Source organism: Arachis ipaensis, chromosome B4, assembly GCF_059453495.1.
Source record: "Arachis ipaensis isolate K30076 ecotype BB chromosome B4, ASM5945349v1, whole genome shotgun sequence".
Taxonomy (NCBI): Eukaryota; Viridiplantae; Streptophyta; class Magnoliopsida; order Fabales; family Fabaceae; genus Arachis; species Arachis ipaensis.
Window position 1 is genome coordinate 14,484,923 of NC_142439.1, and position 19,284 is coordinate 14,504,206.

Consider the following 19,284-nt stretch of genomic DNA (forward strand, 5'->3'; position numbering starts at 1 on the left):
GGATAAAGTGAGATGCCAAAACTGTTCAGAAGCAAAAAGCTAAAAGCCCCGCTCATCTAATTAATACTGATCTTCATAGATATTTTTGGAATTCATTGTATATTCTCTTCTTTTTATCCTATTTGATTTTCAGTTGCTTGGGGACAAGCAACAATTTAAGTTTGGTGTTGTGATGAGCGGATAATTTATACACTTTTTGGCATTGTTTTAAGTATGTTTTTAGTATATTTTAGTTAGTTTTTATTATTTTTTAAATAAAAATCACTCTTCTGGACTTTACTATGAGTTTGTGTATTTTTCTGTGATTTCAGGTATTTTCTGGCTGAAATTGAGGGACCTGAGCAAAAATCTGATTCAGAGGCTGAAATAGGACTGCAGATGCTGTTAGATTCTCACCTCCCTGCACTCGAAGTAGATTTTCTGGAGCTACAGAAGCCCAATTGGTGCGCTCTCAATTGTGTTGGAAAGTAGACATCCTGGGCTTTCCAGCAATATATAACAGTTCATACTTTGCCCGAGATTTGATGGCCCAAACAGGCGTTCTAAGTCAGCTCAAGAATTCTGGCGTTTAACGCCGAAACTGGCACAAATGCTGGAGTTAAACGCCCAAACTGGCACAAAAGCTGGCGTTTAACTCCAAGAAAAGTCTCTACATGTGAAAGCTTCAATGCTCAGCCCAAGCACACACCAAGTGGGCCTGGAAGAAGATTTCTGCATTAATTACCTATTTCTGTAACCCTAGGCTACTAGTTTTCTATAAATAGGACCTTTTGCTATTGTATTTTCATCTTTTGATCATCTTGGAATCATGTTTTGATGATTGAACCCTCTTTGGGAGGCTGGCCATTCGGCCATGCCTAGACCTTTTGTTCTTATGTATTTTCAACGGTGGAGTTTCTACCACCATAGATTAAGGTGTAGAGCTCTGCTGTTCTTCATGAATTAATACAAGTACTATTATTTTTCTATTCAACTCAAGTCTATTTCTTCTCCAATATATTCATTCGCACCCAAGAACATGATGAATGTGATGATTATGTGACACTCATCACCATTCTCACCTATGAACACGTGCCTGACAACCACTTCCGTTCTACATGCAAACAAGCTTGAATGTGTATCTCTTGGGTTTCTAATCTAAGATTGGAACCTTCGTGGTATAGGCTAGAATTATTGGTGGCCATTCCTGAGATCCGGAATATCTAAACCTTGTCTGTGGTATTCTGAGTAGGATCTGGGAAGGGATGACTGTGACAAGCTTTAAACTCGCGATTGTTGGGCGTGTGACAGACGCAAAAGGATCAATGGATCCTATTCCAACATGATCGAGAACCGACAGATGATTAGTCGTGCGGTGACAGTATGCATAGAACATTTTCACTGAGAGGACGGGAAGTAGCCATTGACAACGGTGATGCCCAACATAAAGCTTGCCATGGAAAGGAGTATGAATGATTGGAAGAAGGCAATAGGAAAGCAGAGGTTCAAGAGGAACAAAGCATCTTCATACGCTTATCTGAAATTCCTACCAATGAATTACATAAGTATCTCTATCTCTATCTTTAATTTATGTTTTATTCATCTTTTAATTATCAATCCTCCATAACCATTTGAATCTGCCTGACTGAGATTTACAAGAGGACCATAGCTTACTTCAAGCCGACAATCTCCGTGGGATCGACCCTTACTCACATAAGGTATTACTTGGACGACCCAGTGCACTTGCTGGTTAGTTGTGCAGAATTGTGATAAAGTGTGATTCACGTTTGAGAGCTCCAAGTCCTTTGGCGCCATTGTTGATGATCACAATTTCGTGCACCACATCACACAAGCGAGAGATGAGGTGTGGAAAAGCCAGCCTTGACTGAGTTGAGGTCTTGGCTATAATTTTGTACATCTCACAAGGAATTATTTGATGAACCTCTACCTCATTGCCAAGCATGATACAGTGGATCATCACAGCCCGTCTTTTAGTGACTTCTGAGTGGTTGCTAGTGGGGAGGATGGAGCACCCAATAAAATCCAGCCACCCCCTAGCAACTGGCTTCAGATCCGTCCTCCTTAGTTGGACTAGTTGACCCTTTTTATAAGTTATCTATTGTGTTCCAGGGAGGCATATGTCCTGTAGGACTTGGTCTAGCCTTGGATCAACGTGCACTTTCCTATTAAAGGAGTGAGGATCGTCCTTTAATGGGGGAAGTTGGAAAACTTCCCTCACTTTATTCAGATCGTAATGCAAGGTCCTCCCTCGAACCATGGTGCACCATGGGTTAAATTCCGGTCCCTCTTCCTTCTGTTTGTTCGACCTCCATAAGTTCGCATAGAACTCCCGGACTTTCATTATTCCAACATTAGTTGTAGGGTTGGCCAGAATTTCCCAACCCCTTGTTCGTATTTTCTCTTGAATATCAGGGTATTCGTTATCCTTCAGGTCGAACTTAAGTTCCAGAATCACAGCCTTCTTGCACACTATATTATAGTAGTGTTCCTCATGAAGTTTGGAGTAAAATCTGTAGGGCTTATATGCGACAGGCGAGGGAGCCTTTTTCTTCTTGTTTCTTGAAATAGATCTTCAACCTTTTGGTGCCATGGAGTGTGAGAACATGAAAGAGTGGCGCAAAAAGCAACACCAAACTTAAAAGGTTGCTCGTCTCGAGCAACGAGAGAAGAAAACAGAGAGGTGTGAATGAAAAAATGTGTGAGCGAGATGAGGAGGGGCGTGATTGAGAGAGATTCGAATGTATATGAAGAGGGAGGGAGGGTGGGGTCTTCGAATTCGAAATTTAAAGGAGATAGGAGAAGATAACAAGGTTGAAATTTAAAAGATAAGATTAAAGATAAGGAAGATATGATTAAAACTCTTTTAAAATAAGAAAGATTTGAAAAAGATTTGAAAAAGATGAGATGGTAATAGAAGATATTCATAAAAAGATTTGGAATGATAAGATATGAAAAGGATTTGATTTGAAAAGATAAGACTAGAAAGGAGTTTGTTTAAAAATATTTGAATTAAATGGGTTAAATTTAGTGAAATATAATTTAAAATAAAAGAAAATCTGATATGGAAAAGATATTTGATGAAAAGGTAAGGTTTTGAAAAGATATGGTTTGAAAACGTCAACCCCGTCTCCCTCCTTTGCATATTCGAATTTGCCCCCTCCCCCTCCCTGGGCGTTTAACACCCAAGTTTAGCGTTGAACGCCAGGGGGATATATATATATATTAGAATAGGTGGGCATTCAACGCCAAGAATGGGCATTCAACGCCCATTGGGGGCCAAAAAGATGGCCCTGGCTGCTCCATATAGATTGCTCCTTGTCTGGCGTTCAACACCAGTGATGCTCTCCTCCATGGGCATTGAACGCCCATATTTCCTAAAGGGCTCTCCCCAGGGTGTTCTATTTTCAATTCTAAATGTCTTTGTCTCTATTCTAAGTGCTGCACATGATCACAAATGTTAGAAAGCAAGGGAAAACTATGAAATTTAATAGAAAATAAACTAAAGATGAAATCAAATGATGATGAACAAAAGAAAAAAAACAATAGTACTCTACTTTTGGTTGGGTTGCCTCCCAGCAAGCGCTCCTTTACCGTCATTAGCTTGACCTCACTATTGTCATGTTAGCAGCAGTGTAGAGCTTTCTTGCTCAATATTATCCCCTAGCAGTGCTTGACTCTTTGTCCATTAACTATGAATCTTTCATCAGAATGTCTGCTTTGAAGTTCTACATGTCCATATGGTGATACTCCTGTGACCACAAAGGGTCCTATCCATCGTGACTTGAGCTTCTCAGGGAAGAGCTTGAGTTTGGAATTGAAGAGTAAAACCTTCTAACCAGGCTTAAAAACTCTGGAAGATATCTTCTTGTCATGCCATTTCTTGGCTCTTTCCTTATAGATTTTAGCATTCTCAAATGCAGCATGTCGGAATTCATCCAACTCATTCAACTGGAGCAACCTCTTTTCTCCTATAGCCTTGGCATCAAAGTTAAGGAATCTGGTTGCCCAGTAAGCTCTGTGCTCTAATTCCACAAGTAGATGGCACACCTTACCGTAGACCAGCTGATAGGGTGACATTCCGATGGGTTTTGAATGCAGTCCGGTATACCCAGAGTGCATCATCAAGCTTCCTGGCCCAATCCTTCCTAGAGGTGCTTACTATTCTCTCCAGGATTCTTTTGAGTTCCCTGTTGGAGACCTCAGCTTGTCCATTTGTCTGCGGATGGTAGGGAGTCTCCACCTTGTGGCGAATGCCATAACAGTGTAGAATGGATTCAAGTTGTCGATTACAGAAGTGACTGCCTCCATCACTAATCAGTGTCCTTGGGACGCCGAATCTGCAGAAGATGTATTTCTGGAGGAATTTTATCACCACCTGGGTATCATTAGTGGGTGATGCAATTGCCTCAACCCATTTAGACATATATTCCACTACCACAAGGATGTATGTGTTAGAATATGAGGGTGGAAAAGCACCCAAGAAGTCTATACTCCATACATCAAATAGCTCAACTTCCAAATTCCCTTGTTGTGGCATTTCGTGAATGTAAGGGAGGTTCCCAGCCCGCTGACAGTTGTCAAAGTTGCAGACAAATTCTCGGGAATCTTTGAAGAGCGTTGGCCAGTAGAAGCCGCTCTGAAGGACCTTGGTGGCTGTTCACTGACTTCCAAAATGACCTCCATAATCTGATCCTTGACAGTGCCAGAGAATCTGCTGCGTTTCTTCTTTAGACACACAGCGGCAAATTATATCGTCTGAGTATCTTTTGAAAAGATATGGTTCGTCCCACAAGTAGTACTTAGCGTCATGTATGATTTTTCGAACTTGCTGTTTTCTGTATTCCTTGGGGATGAACCTTATAGCTTTGTAATTTGCAATGTCAGCAAACCAAGGTGCTTTGTGTATTGCAAAGAGTTGCTCATCAGGGAAGGTCTCAGACACCTCAGTAGTGGGAGGGGACGTCCCTGCTACAGGTTCAATCCGGGATAAATGGTCAGCCACCTGATTTTCTGATACTTTTCTGTCTCGGATCTCTATGTCGAATTCTTGAAGGAGCAATACCCATCTTATCAATCTTGGTTTAGAATCCTGCTTGGCTAGAAGGTACCTAAGAGCAGCATGGTCAGTGTAGACAATAATGTCTTATCAATTTTTTCGTGTCTGCGTGTTGGACACATTTCGAACATGCCACTCATGGACACTCTTTCGACACACGTGTCTGTTATGTCCAACCGTGTCCGAATAAAAAAATAAAAAATTCTTCTCTAGACACGCTTGAACACACTTAAATACCATCACGTGTCAGCGTGTTCAGCCTTATTTTTAACATGAATTCTTGAAATAAATTTAGAAATAATATATGATATTATTTATTAAACAAAAATATTTTAAATACTTTATATAATAAAAATAAAATATTAAAATAACTAAAAAATTAATTTATGATTTAGTATCATTAAAATATCAAAATATCATTATGAGTTATATAAAAAATACTTTATATTTTATATATATGTGTGTCCCTGTTTCTTATAAGATTTTAAAGTTCGTATGTCGGCGTGTCTCATGTCGTGTCGTGTCTTGTGTCCGTGCATCCGAGCATAATATTAATAATAAAGAATAAAAAGTCATTGAATGAATCATATATAAAATCATAATTAGAAAATAATTAATATACATGACTTAAATATACTATAGGAAAAACATCGAGTGTCGTCAAATTTATCTGCGAAAAATGAAATTAATCTGCCGATAATAAATTTACCATCGGATTTTGTGTCAGTTCGAATCTGACGATATAAACCAAGGTTCTGGAAACCGAACTGCCCATCGAACCGCTCTAGCTACTGGTTCATTAGTTTATAGGTTTAACCGGAATAACCATTTTATAATAAAATAAAAAATAAATGAACACAATAAAATAAACCATTTTAAATTCCACTCCCCTCTACTAAGAGATGCTAAAATGATATCCCCCTCCCCTCTATTTGTAAAATGTACATTCCGCTCTCTTATAACTTTTAAAAAACTTCCTCTTTAATCCATTTTAAATTTTGTGTTAACTAATGTTAACTTTATCCATTTTTCAAGAAAAAATAAATTATTTTTTACAAAAATACCCTTTAGCAAAAAATTTATTTTTTTTATTAAATTTTGCTTACCAAAATACTCTTTAATAAATTATTTTTATTGATTAAATTGTATTTTTATCAAAATATTTTAAAAAAATTTAATAATTAAATTATTTTTTCTAAGATACCCTTTAATAATTTTTTAAATATTAAATTGTGATTTTATCAAAATTTTGTTAACAATTTTTTTTATATTTTACTATTAATTTTCTGATATCAATATATATCAATTGTTATACATATTAACAGTGGTAAGGTTTTTTTATTTAATGTTAAAATAACATATATTAATATCTGGTGCGCGAAATTAGAACTCGCACAACTGAACCGGCAAGTGCACTGGGTCGTCCAAGTAATACCTCAGGTGAGTGAGGGTCGATCCTACGAGGATTGTCGGATTGAGCAAATAATGGTTCTCTTGCAGATCTTAGTCAGGCGAATAGAAGAAATAGTGGTTGTTGTAAGCGCATAAAATAAACAATCAATAAAGAAAAGACGTAGAAACAATGATAAGAAATTAGTTAAGGCCTTGGAGATGCTTGTTCTTCCGGATTAATACTTCTTACTGACTACTTTAACAATGAGTGATTCATTTAATGGCAAGGTTGTAAGTGATTAAAGCCGGGGGCTAGTGGTCATTAATCTCCTCTGATCCACATCAAACTCCGGTGTTAATGGTCATTCAATATGAACGAGAGTGAAGCTCACGCAATTCAATCTCTGGTGATGCTACTCAAAACGTCACAGACAAAGTCAGATCTTTTGGATCGGAGAATGATGTTAGTATTCTAGCCTTAATGCCATAGAGACCTCAGTTACCCATGGCTAACGAGATTTTATGTCACTTATCCCAATTAGCCCAGATACGTGTTGGAAACTGTGATGTATTCTCAAGCTACAGCTCAATACTATCTGGCTAAGGTTTCGCAAGAGCTCATGTAAAATAAGGGGTCATACTCTCGTTCCACCCCAGATTCATAAAGATGAAGAATGACAATACATCATAGAACGGAATCAAACATGTATTAAATTAGAAAAAAAATGATATTAATTCATAGGAATGAGCAGAGCTCCTATCCTTAACTTAGGAGGTTTAGTTGCTCATAATTTACAGAGAAAATAGAAAAATGTATGATAAGTCGGAAGATCCCTAAACATGGGTAATCTTCTTCTATATATACTAATCTAATAAATAGAAATTACAAAAATGAGATAAACTAAGCTAAAAGGTGCGAAAATCTACTTCTGGGCCCACTTGGTGAGTGTTTGGGCTGAGCTTGGCATCCAACTTGGATGAGTGGGCGTTGAACGCCCACTAGGGGGTGTTCATGCTGCCTTGTGCTCCCTTGGTGGCGTTGAACGCCAGTTTTGGGCGTTCAACGCTTGCCTTGGTCCTTCTTGGGCGTTGAACGCTAAAGAGGGGGTAAGTTGGGTATTCAACTCCCGTTTTGGGCAGTTCTTTCCAAATTAAAGTATAAACTATTATATATTGTTCGAAAGCCCTGGAAGTTAGCTTTTCAACACCATTGAAAGCGCATCAATTGGACTTCTATAGCTCAAGATATGCTCGTTAAGATGCATGAAGGTCAGGATCTGACATCATCTGCTATCCTTTCTTTGCCTCTGAATCAAACTTTGCCAAAACTTGCCAGTTTTACCCAAAAATCACCTGAAATTAGGGGTGCACATGGGCCGGGTGAAGCCGGGTTTGATGTGACCCAGAACCGACCCGAAATATACATTGGGTCTATTTATTAGACCCGAACCCGGCCCTAAACCCAATGAAACCAATACACTTTTGGGCCACAATTATACCGGGTGAAAATCGGATGAAAATCGAACCGTTAACATTGCATTACGTTGATATCTTCTTGTAAGCTAGCATGTAAAAATATCCAAATTTTCAAGACTCCAACCATTATTTAACATGGTAAAATTCACTTAGAAAAATATAACAAGAACCAACCCTTCTTCAAAATTAAAGCATAACCACAATCAATACTAATATTGTCTAATAATACCAAATATTTAAATCAATACAAATAATACAATATTATGCATTAGTCTAAAGTCTTATGCATTCTAAACATAAAACATTAACTTATAGTCTTATAATGACTAATAACACAAAATATTAAGGTTTACAATACTTAAATTCCACATAAGAATAGTCATGATCCATCAGTAATAACATAAAATAATAATTGTGTATGATGACCGGGCCATCGGGCCGACTTCGGGTGACCCGAGCTATGTCCCGGACCCGACCCGAAATAATGACCGGGTCTATTTTTGAGACCCTTACCCGACCCTAAACCCGATAAAATCACAACAAATTAGCTCCTAAAAGTGTTCGGGACCGGGTCGGGCCAGGTCATGTGCACCCCTACCTGAAATCTTAAGAAAAACACAAAAACTCAAAGTAGTATCCAAAATGTGAATTTTACACTCAAACATATTAAAACTAAATAAAATACTACTAAAAACACTCTGAAAATGCACTGAAAAAGGGTAAAATATGCTCCGTCATCAATATCAAAAAATTAATAGTAAAATATAAAAATAATTGTTAATGAAAATTTTGGTAAAATTATAATTTAATTATTAAATTTTTAAAAAATATTTTAGTAAAAATACAATTTAATAAAAAAATAATTTATTAAAGAGTATTTTGATAAAAAAAAATTTAATGACAAAAAAATAAAATTTTTGCTAAAGGGTATTTTTGTAAAAAAAATTTATTTTTTCTTGAAAAATGGATAAAGTGAAATAGGGGTGGCAAGCGAGGAAGCTCGCCCCGCCCCGTCGAAAGCCCACCTTTTGGCGGATTGGCCCGCCCCTCCCTGCCCTGCCTAACTGCAGGCTGACGGGCTAAGCCCGCCAAATCTCTTTTTTTTACTATTAATTATTAAATTATATATATATATATATTAATAAATTTATAATTTCTAAAAGTATAAAAAATTTATAATTTTTATATTCACAAACATTAAAGTCTTTGTAATTATAAATATCTAATAAACATAATTATAAATCAAGTTTTCATCCAAAACATAATTATAAATATTGTCTCCAAAGCAAAATAAGCATAATCCAAAACATAATTATAAATATTGTCGCTAAAGCAAGATAAACATATTTCAAAACATTCAATTTTCATCTTCATTCTCTTGTAAGTTGGGTTAGGGAAAGTTGGGTTTGTCCAAAAAATTGCAAAAATATCCCCTTACCAAAAAAATAATAAGCCCGATGGAAAAGCCTGTCCCGCCCTGCTAAAGCTCGCGGTTTAAGCAGTGCGGGTTAGGCAGGCTTTTGCTATTTGGCGATTCCAATTTTCCATCTCGACTCGCTTTTTTTGGCGGTTATGTGGACCGGCCCAGTGGATTTAGGCCCGTTTTCCACTCCTAAAGTTAACATTAGTTAACACAAAAAATTTAAAATATATTAAAGAGGAAGTTTTCTAAAAGTTATAAGGGAGGAAAATATACATTTTACAAATACAGGGGAGGGGAGTGTCATTTTAGCATCTCTCAGGAGAAGATAGTGGAATTTTCTCTAATTATAATCTAATTTAAACTTTAAAATGTCATCTAAATCAAAAGTATTACATCAACCACATTGTTATGATATCATCCAAATACAAACTCAGAAGTCAAATATCAAAAGAAACAACCAAACATGAAATGCCAACATCAAAATTTGTCATCAATAATCAAATCCACAAAAACATAAACTAAGATCAAACATAATCCAATAACAAGAACAACGAATTAAATTAATTGACACTATCATCTAGCCAATAACAAAATAACAAAATTTAGCTAATAGCAACCCGATGACAAAAGCAATGAATTAAGATCTACAACAAACTAATATCAAAATAACAATAATAAGATCAAGATAAAAAATAAACCATACAAAGTACAATTTATCAAATTAATAAGTTATTAAAATATAAAAAAACAACACAATAATCTAACCAAGGTTTTGAAAACTGGACCGAATTGGCCAGTTCAACTGGGTTAACCAAAAACCGATCGGGTAGTCAGTCTGGTTCACCTATAAAACCGTCCTATAAAAAACCGGCAAAAAAATTGGCCAAATCGGCAAACCGTCCGAACCGGCCAGGTTTCAGCAAGTGTCGGTTTTCCCCCAAGCCATGAACGGCGTTGTTTTGGTGCTGGTTAAAAAAAAGGAAGGGGAAAAAAGGCTGAAGCATCAGTTTTTCACTTTCTCTTCCAAGAATCACCTCCTAAGTCCCAACCCTAACTTTCTCAGTTTCTCTTCAACCTCCAACCTTCCTTCAAACGCCACTGTCAACTCCAACAAACGCCGGAGTGAAGCATCACTGTCGCGGGTCGAAGCGTCATCGTCACCGTCACCGTCACCAAAGCATTGGCATTGTCTGATCGTTGGCTTGGCGTCATCGTGGTCGTCGGCACCGAACCATCACTGTCATCGAAGCATTGGTCGTCGTCAGGCTTTGACCTTCTGTGCTCTCGGCCTCTCCCGCGATGAGTACTTAGTACTTCAATCTTTTCTTTCTTTCAATTAATTTTGTTTATTGGGAGACAAAACTGTATGAATTGGACAGATTTGAGTTCATGGGTTTTGGTTTTTTTCAATTAAATTTTTATTCAGTTCATTCTTCTTGAATTGGGGCAGATTTGAGTTCATGCTGATTTAGGACAGATTTGAGTTAACAAGTTCATATGCAGAGTTCTTCTTGTTTTAAGTTCTTGTTATGTTTTTTATTCTTTTTATTTTGTTAATTATTCTTGTTTAATTTGAGTTTTGTTAATTATTCTTCTTCTGAGTTTTGGTTCTAAGTTATATTAATTATTCTTCTTCTGAGTTTTGTCAATTATTCTTCTTCAGAGTTCTTGTTCTGTTTTTAATTTTTGTTAATTATTCTTTTAGGGCAGATTTGAGTTTTGTTGAATTTGGCTATATTGAGTTTTGTTGAATTCTACTCGGTTGAATTTTGGTATATAAATTCAATTCTGCTATGTTGAATTCGGCTATATTGAGTTGCTCTATTGAATTTTAGTATATAAATTCAATTTTGCTCTGTTAGTTATGTTGAATGTCGTATGAATTGTATGGATTGATATATTCGTCTGGATTTTGGATTGCTGTCATTTTGAATTTAGATAGAACAACCACAATGTTGAAGTATTGTTTGTTCAATGTTGATATATTCATTTTTGTTTAGTTGAAGTATTGTTTGTTCAATGTTGTTTCTTTTGGTTGCAAAACCTTTTGTGTTGTCATTTATGTGCATTTTGATTTTCTTTAGTTATAAGCTTTGGTATTTGAAGTTGTTTATGTCCTTTTAATGATAAATTATGGATAATTTATTTTGTGAAATTGTGAAATTTTGAATTTTATTGGTTAGAAATTATTGAATTTAAATTTTTAAAATTATGTATTGAATTTTTTATAATTTTATTCTATATTTAATTAAATCGGTTCAACTCCGGTTGAACTATTGAGCTATTGAACCAGTCACTCGACCAGTTCGATAACCGGTCCGGTTCTCGCAACCTTGAATCTAACAATCACAATTTACAAGATCAAGGACAGCCCAAGAACAATAATTTATCAAAGTAACAAGTTAGAAAGATCAAGAACATAACAAAACAAGTTAACAAAATAAGTTAATACATCAATACAACAACAGAATAAGAACTAAAACTGCAACCTACTAATTAAAACAACCACTAACTAAAACAAGATCTGCAACCTCGACTCAGTTATTGTTCTGCACAATTATTTCCAATTTAACCAAATTGATACTATCATCTAGCCAGTAACAAAATTTAGTTAACAGTAATCCAATGACAAAAACAATGAATTAAGATCAATAACATAAACTAACATCAAAATAACAATAATAAGATCAAGATAAAAAATAATGAACCACAACAAGTACAATTTATCAAATTAACAAGTTATTAAAATGTCAAAAATAGCACAATAACCTAACAATCACAATTTACAAGATTAAGAATATCCCTAGAACAACAATTTATTAAAGTAATAGGTTAGAAAGATAAAAAAAAACATAACAAAATAGGTTAACAAAATAAGTTAATACATCAATCCAACAACAAAATAAGAACTAGAACTGCAACCTACTAATTAAAACAACCACCAACTAAAACAATATCTGCAACCTCCATTCAGTCATTATTCTGCACAATTATCCCCAATTTAACCAAACGCCCAACTAAGTGATTATGCATAAAAAATAATTAAGCAAGATAATGAATGAATAAACTAAATCTTACTGATCTAACTAAGAAAAGGAGAGAAGGAATGTCTCTGAATCTGAATAACAAATGAATAAAAAAAAAGCAAAGAAACAACCATTACTTTCGGTATGAGACTCTGAGCAGTGAGCTAAGAGCAAAGTACGAGGGAGAAGGAGTAAGAACGCCGTCAATGAATAACCCTAGTCACTAAAAGTCATCATCATCATCGTCATCCCGCTGGTCTTGCTATTGAGGCGGCGACCTAGGCAGTGATGTCTATGCCCCTCCAGCAGCGCCACTGCCACCAAGAGCAGCGCTGCTGCCATCGGCGTGCATCTGATCATCTTGTCCTATATAAATTTCTCCTGTAGAAAGAATATTTAGCACGAGTTAATCAAAATTAAATACATAATTAAACAAAATAGAAGATATAAACTAACACTAAGGTTTGAATATGTTAACTTCTTACCGCCCACTTCTGAAACCATTGCTCTCTAGTCTCAGCTGGGATCTTCTTGTAGCTCGGCCATTGGTGGTCGTACATTAGCTTGATCACATTATTACACTCATGTGTACATGCATTAGTATTTGACGCAAGCCTATCAATGAAAAACTTATGTATGGTACATCTATAATGTAGGTTTAGTACATATATAACTTCGAAGTAATCTATAAAATCAATTATATTTAGAACTTTTTAGAAATTCCGGCAGAGTTTCATCTATAGCTAGAATGTGCCAACCAATACCATCAACAATTCACTTAAATAACATCTATCAACAATCAAGAATTATCAAACACAAAATTACAGTTCAAACCTACTAAACTGCATCGAACCTATCTTAACTAAACTAACACTAAGGTTTGAATATGTTTGCATATAAAATATTTAAAATAGTACTCACGTTGAAGTCCTATCAAGGCAAATATGCATCCGTACGATGAGAAGTGGTGGAGGGGTATCTGGCTACGATCCGTGAGAGGATTCCGGTGGCGCAATGTCTATCGCTGGAGGCGTTGTCGTTGAGGTAGTGCATTGATAAGCGGATGGAGGTGGTGAAGGAGCCCAATCTGACCAAACAGACGGCCAACTTCCTAGCCATAGGGGTGGTGCAGCAGTAGGAGACACGTAGTTGGGGATAGGGATCATGATGAACGGCTAGTCCTATGCACCCATTGCCTATGACATCACAGGGGTAGTCGGCATAGAAGGGGACAACTGAGAAGTCCAAGGCGTTCCAATAGAACCCCTCCCTAGCTCTACCATGTCCACATGATCGATCCGTGACACCTCTACCTCTCGTCATGTCTACAAAGAGAATATCAATTAACACTAGTCACAAACACATACATTTATATCAAATATAAAATCTATAGACACTTTAAATCACATAAATCAACAAATACAATACAAATTCTGTTTACATTTATATTATATGGAAATTTTTTTTTATATAACATCCCCTAAAATTAGACATATATCCATCTTTATAGTTCATAATCATGAATTAAAACTTACAAACAGCCACAACATATCCAAAATAACCTAATCAGTTAACTAATTAGTTGAGTTCCTAACTATGGTGTTTTAATTTGTTCATAATCAAACCAATAACTTAATCAAAAACACCTCAAAACATGTTTTAATTAGAGTCATAACAAATCAGAATCAAATAACGAACACAAAATTATAATAACAAATCAGAACTAAACTTATAATAACAAATTGGAATCAAATAACAAACATAATTATAATAACAAATCAGAACCAAAATAACGAACACAAAATTATAATAACAAATTAGAAAAATATAATAACTTATAATAACAAATCAGAATCAAATAACGAACAGAAAATTATGATAACAAATCAGAACTAAAATTATAATAACAAATCACAAACATAATTATAATAACAAATCAGAACCAAAATAACGAACACAAAATTATAATAACAAATTAGAAAAATATAATAACTTATAATAACAAATCAGAATCAAATAACGAACAGAAAATTATGATAACAAATCAGAACTAAAATTATAATAACAAATCACTACAAATTAGAACCAAAATAATGAACACAAAAGGGAAGTTCAGAAGCATTACCTGAGCACTAGCGCAGAGAAGAAGAAGGCGGCAGCAGCGGCGGCAGAATCTGGCAGTAGTAGTGGTGACGAACAATGCCGACAAAGACGAGGCTGCTGGCCAGCATCGGAAGGGGCTTTCGAAGAGGAGGGGTCTATCGGAAAGATGAGAGGGGAGAGAGTAGGAGGCAAGAGGGTTAGAGAGAGAGAGAGATTCAAATGAGGACGAAGATGATTCGCGGTTTGAGTTTAGGGCACATCCGCTGGTAACATGTTGCGGGTTATCAAAATACAGCGCTTCACTAAGTGGATTTACCATAGAAATTTTTCGACGATAAATCTGGCCCTAAATTTTATGTATATTTTTTCCGTTTTTTCTCCAATTATTACCGACAAATTTACTGTCGAAAACTAGAATCCACTGATAATATTTTGACGGGCAAAAAATGCAAATGAGCCAAGGACAGCTCAATCTTACGCAAATCCGCCAAATGAAACTTTGCTACGACAATCCACCAGATCAGATATTTATATAATTCGAATCAATAGGATTCGAATTAGCCTCGCACATAATTCGAATTGAAACAATTCGAATTAATGTTTGTCAATCTAAGCACGTAGTTCGAATTAACTTGTCACGAATTATGCATGCAGACTCACACGTAATTCGAATTGACTTGTCTCGAATTATGCATGAAAAATCACAAGTAATTCAAATCAATACGATTCGAACTACCAAAGCTTAAATCGAAGTATATTAATTCGAATTAGTATGTTTAGGGTTAGAAACTCATATTTCGAAACATATGGATTCGAATTACTCATACTGGGTAATTCGAATTTAATTGATTCGAATTATATATATATGGTGCGAATGAAGTTGATTCGAATTAGTTTGGAGTCGTTTTCTATATATATGTTGTGAAATCAGGTTGCTGTGAACAAAGAGGTGAGATGGCTAGTGAGGATAGTTTTCTAGTGCTAGTACACCACAGAGGATCGATTAAGAGAAAAACTCAGTCTGGGGTGAAGTTCACGGATAAGGATCCTCTATGTATTATCGTGAGCCCCATGACCAGTTACGATGGTCTCGTGAGCTCCGTGCTTGGCAAACTTGGTCTGGAAGGAGTGAAGAGAGTTAAGAAGTTTTTCTATCGCATTCCAATCACGGTGCTCCACGATACGGTGAAGTATGATTGTTTCACTATCGGGAGTGATGAGGACTTGCAGGTCATGTTTCTTTCTCTTAGGCAGTTTCCGGAGGTGAGGACACCGGAGCTGTTGGCTAAGTTCTTCGACGTGGTATCTAGCTCTGGTGGGTCGAACCGGAATGCCAACACTATAGCCACGGCGGTCAGTTCGAGCTCGAGACCTGCGGTTGCTTCTTCCTCCATTCCAGTGTATGAGGCAGCGGTCCAGCCTGCCGCCTCCCCATCGTTTGCTGTTGATCTCGCCGGCAATGTTGGAGACGAGGTTGGATATGAAGAACATCATCCGACTGAAGTACAGTGTCCTCCACCGGCTGGTGTTGGCGAGGGATTGTGTGATGATCCGGATGATGATGAAGTCGAGCCGGATATTATCACTGATGAAAGCGGCGATGATGTTGGAGCGAGTGATCCGATAATGCCTACTGGTGGTTCTAGTTCTGGCACAAATCAGTACCCACCCCATTTTTCATCTTTGGATCTGGATGCCATGAGGCAGGACGAACACCTCGGGCAGCTAGCTGGATTTGGCGCTAGAGATACCGAAGGGTCTGCCAGTATGACAGAGTTCCAGGTTGGCCAACAATTCCAGGATAAAGATGAGGCGCTGTTGAGTGTCAAGACGTACAGCATCCGCCGAGGGGTACAGTACAAGGTAGTTGAGTCTGACTATCGCCGGTACGTGGGAAAGTGTTCTGAGTTTGGGAATGGGTGCACATGGTTGATTAGGCTGAGCCTCTGACAACGCAAGGGCATCTGGGAAGTCAAGCGGTACAACGGGCCGCATACCTGCCTCGCCACCTCCATCTCCAGTGACCATAAGAGCTTGGACTACCACGTGATAGCGACATTCATCATGCCAATGGTTAGGGCTGACGCATCCGTCAACATCAAGGTGCTTCTAAATGCAACGGCAGCACACTTTGGCTTCAGGCCTACATACCGGAGGGTGTGGATGGCGAAGCAGAAGGCGGTCGCAATCATCTACGGGGACTGGGATGAGTCGTACAATGAGCTCCCTTGGTGGATCTTAGGAGTTCAGTTGACTATGCCTGGCACTGTAGCAGTCCTCAGGACCTGTCCTGTTCGAGTTGGTGGACAGGTGGACGAGTCTCAGGCTTATTTTCATAGGATGTTCTGGACTTTTTCCCCTTGTATCGAAGCATTTTGTCATTGCAAGCCGTTGGTGAGTATTGACGGCACCCATCTATATGGCAAGCATGGGGGAACGTTGCTTGTGGCGATTGCACAGGACGGGAATTCCAACATACTCCCTGTGGCATTCACACTAGTTGAGGGTGAGAATGCTGAGTCATGGTCCTTCTTTCTCTCCCACCTCCGTCAGCACGTGACACCTCATCCAGGTCTGTTAGTTATTTCAGATAGGCATAACGGCATCAAGGCAGCACTTGAGGCACCTGATGGGGGATGGCTACCTCCGTCTGCATACCGGGCATTCTGCATTCGACACGTTGCAGCGAATTTCGCCCTCACCTTCAAGGGCAAAGATGCCCAGAGGCTTCTTGTGAACGCCGCATATGCGAAGACCGAGGTGGAGTTTGACTACTGGTTTGACATCCTGCGCTCTGAGAATCCGGCAATGTGTGACTGGGCGAACCGAATTGAGTACTCGTTGTGGACACAGTACTGTGATGAGGGTCGGACATTCGGGCACATGACGACAAATATATCAGAGTGTGTCAATTCAATCCTTAAGGGGGTAAGGAACCTCCCCGTGTGCTCGCTTGTGAAAGCCACATACGGAAGGCTGGCTGAGCTATTTGTCCGTAAGGGGAGGGAGGCCGAGGCTCAGATGGGTACCGGACAACAATTCAGTCAATACCTAGTAAAGTGTATCGAGGCCAACCTGAAGACAGCCAGGTGCTTCACCGTGACTGTTTATGATAGGGATAACTCGGAGTACACCGTGGCAGAGACGACGCCAACATGTTCATTCTCACTTGGTACCTACAGGGTCTCACTGGGGTCTCAGACATGTGATTGTGGATACTTCCAAGCACTTCATTTCTCGTGTCCTCACGCATTAGCATGCTGTGCTTATTCACGTCTTACTTGGCAGCCTTACGTCCACCAGGTCTATCGCCTTAGTTCTGTTTTCGGTGTTTACCAGATGGGATTTACAGCTCCCATTCCGGAGGGTTTCTGGCCACCCTATGCCGGGCCTACCGTTATACCGGATCCGAACATGAGGCGTGCGAAGGAGGGTCGTCCAAGGTCCATACGCATTCGCACCAACATGGATGATGCAGATCCGAACCGGCCAAAGAGATGCGGCCTCTGCAGGCAGCCAGGACACAGTCGTCGGAGTTGTCCTCAAGCCGGACGACACACCGGAACAGTTGGGAATGAGTAGGAGCGTTGTTGCGTCTTGTTTTATTTATTTCAGAATCACCACATGTATTTAATTTCAGTTATCATCCAGTGTTCTACATGGAACTAAGTTGTAACTTATAAGTTATGAAAGTTGAATGTCATTCTAGTTATGGATTTAAGTTTCTAAAACAAAGTTCTTAAGCTAATGGGATGTCTGATAATACATAACATAATTATAAGGAGACTGCTTGATGAACAAATACATTAATGAAACCATACATATGAACGATAACCAACAAAGAAGGTACATAAGATAAACATAACAACACGACATACACCAATATCCCTAAGTCATCTAAAGAGGTGGGACCCTGTGAAGCAACGGCGTGGAACACGTGTCCTCTGTGGTCGTCGTACAAGTGGCTCCTCGTCCTCAATCGAGTCGCTGTCGTCATCGGGAGCTGCCTGTGTAGGGGTCCTCGGCCGGACATGGACGGGTCTGGATGATGACGGGCCAGCAACTGAATGTGACCCCATAGTCTGGGCCAATGCAGGTGTCCCACCAAGGGCAAAGGTATGCACAGGAGGCACCGTGGGTGGCTCGTTCAGATCTACACCTAGCGGTGCCTGTGGCCCTGACGTGTGAACCCGTCCTGGTGCAGCCTCATCCTCCTGCATGATGGTCCTGATATCCTCAAGGAAATGTGGTCCACCGAACTCGGCAACAACGCCATCACTGGCAAGGAAGTCTGGAAACATGGAGCCCGGAATCACCCATGGAGTACTCTCTTGAAGGGTCTGATCGTCACCGGGAACACCGACAAAATAATCTCCAAGAGAACCACCAACACCCCCAGCGTCAGCGTGGCTCGTGGGATCCCCCATACCAGAACCATACCACTCACCGTGATGACCCCCCTGATGGGGCCTATCAACCCCCGCCGCATCACCCCCCCAGCTGCATCCCCCCCAGGCTTATGGGCAGCCTCTCTGGGCGCAGCCCCTCTCCTCCTACCTCCACGACCACGTCGTCTCCCGCCACCCCTAACTGCGTCGTCACCGTCATCCATAGCTTGCTCCAACCAATCTACCTCACGCTGGCTACAACGTGTCCCGACTCGGGCTCTCCTCTCAATACGACGTCTGTCAGGAACATCATCGACTCGATCCATCTCTGGAACTCGGCCTGCACCCCACTGCGTAGCCTCCTCCGGAATAGGAATACCTCTCGGATCCCCCAAGAGCATCTCCGGTGAAAGGAACCTC

The 19,284-nt window shown here is 39.0% G+C and overlaps 1 protein-coding gene across 1 annotated transcript; it reads left to right on the forward strand.

The window, feature by feature from the left end:
* The first annotated feature begins 14,572 nt into the window (after nt 1-14,572).
* Nucleotides 14,573-17,460, forward strand: LOC107636047 (uncharacterized). The gene is made up of 5 exons (XM_016339582.2): nt 14,573-14,672; nt 15,408-15,568; nt 15,707-16,258; nt 16,436-17,404; nt 17,452-17,460. Exons 1-5 carry the CDS (start codon nt 14,573-14,575, stop codon nt 17,458-17,460), a joined length of 1,791 nt encoding a protein of 596 aa, XP_016195068.2.
* Nucleotides 17,461-19,284: the final 1,824 nt, after the last annotated feature.

What these genes read in the sequence shown, in the direction of transcription:
- LOC107636047 (XM_016339582.2), top strand. Translation starts at nt 14,573, where the DNA reads ATGCCGACAAAGACGAGGCTGCTGGCCAGCATCGGAAGGGGCTTTCGA. An exon ending in TGACCAGTTACGATGGTCTC is followed by an intron (nt 15,569 to 15,706) that starts GTGAGCTCCGTG and finishes GAGGACTTGCAG; the next exon opens with GTCATGTTTCTTTCTCTTAG. An exon ending in CCAGTATGACAGAGTTCCAG is followed by an intron (nt 16,259 to 16,435) that starts GTTGGCCAACAA and finishes TGACAACGCAAG; the next exon opens with GGCATCTGGGAAGTCAAGCG.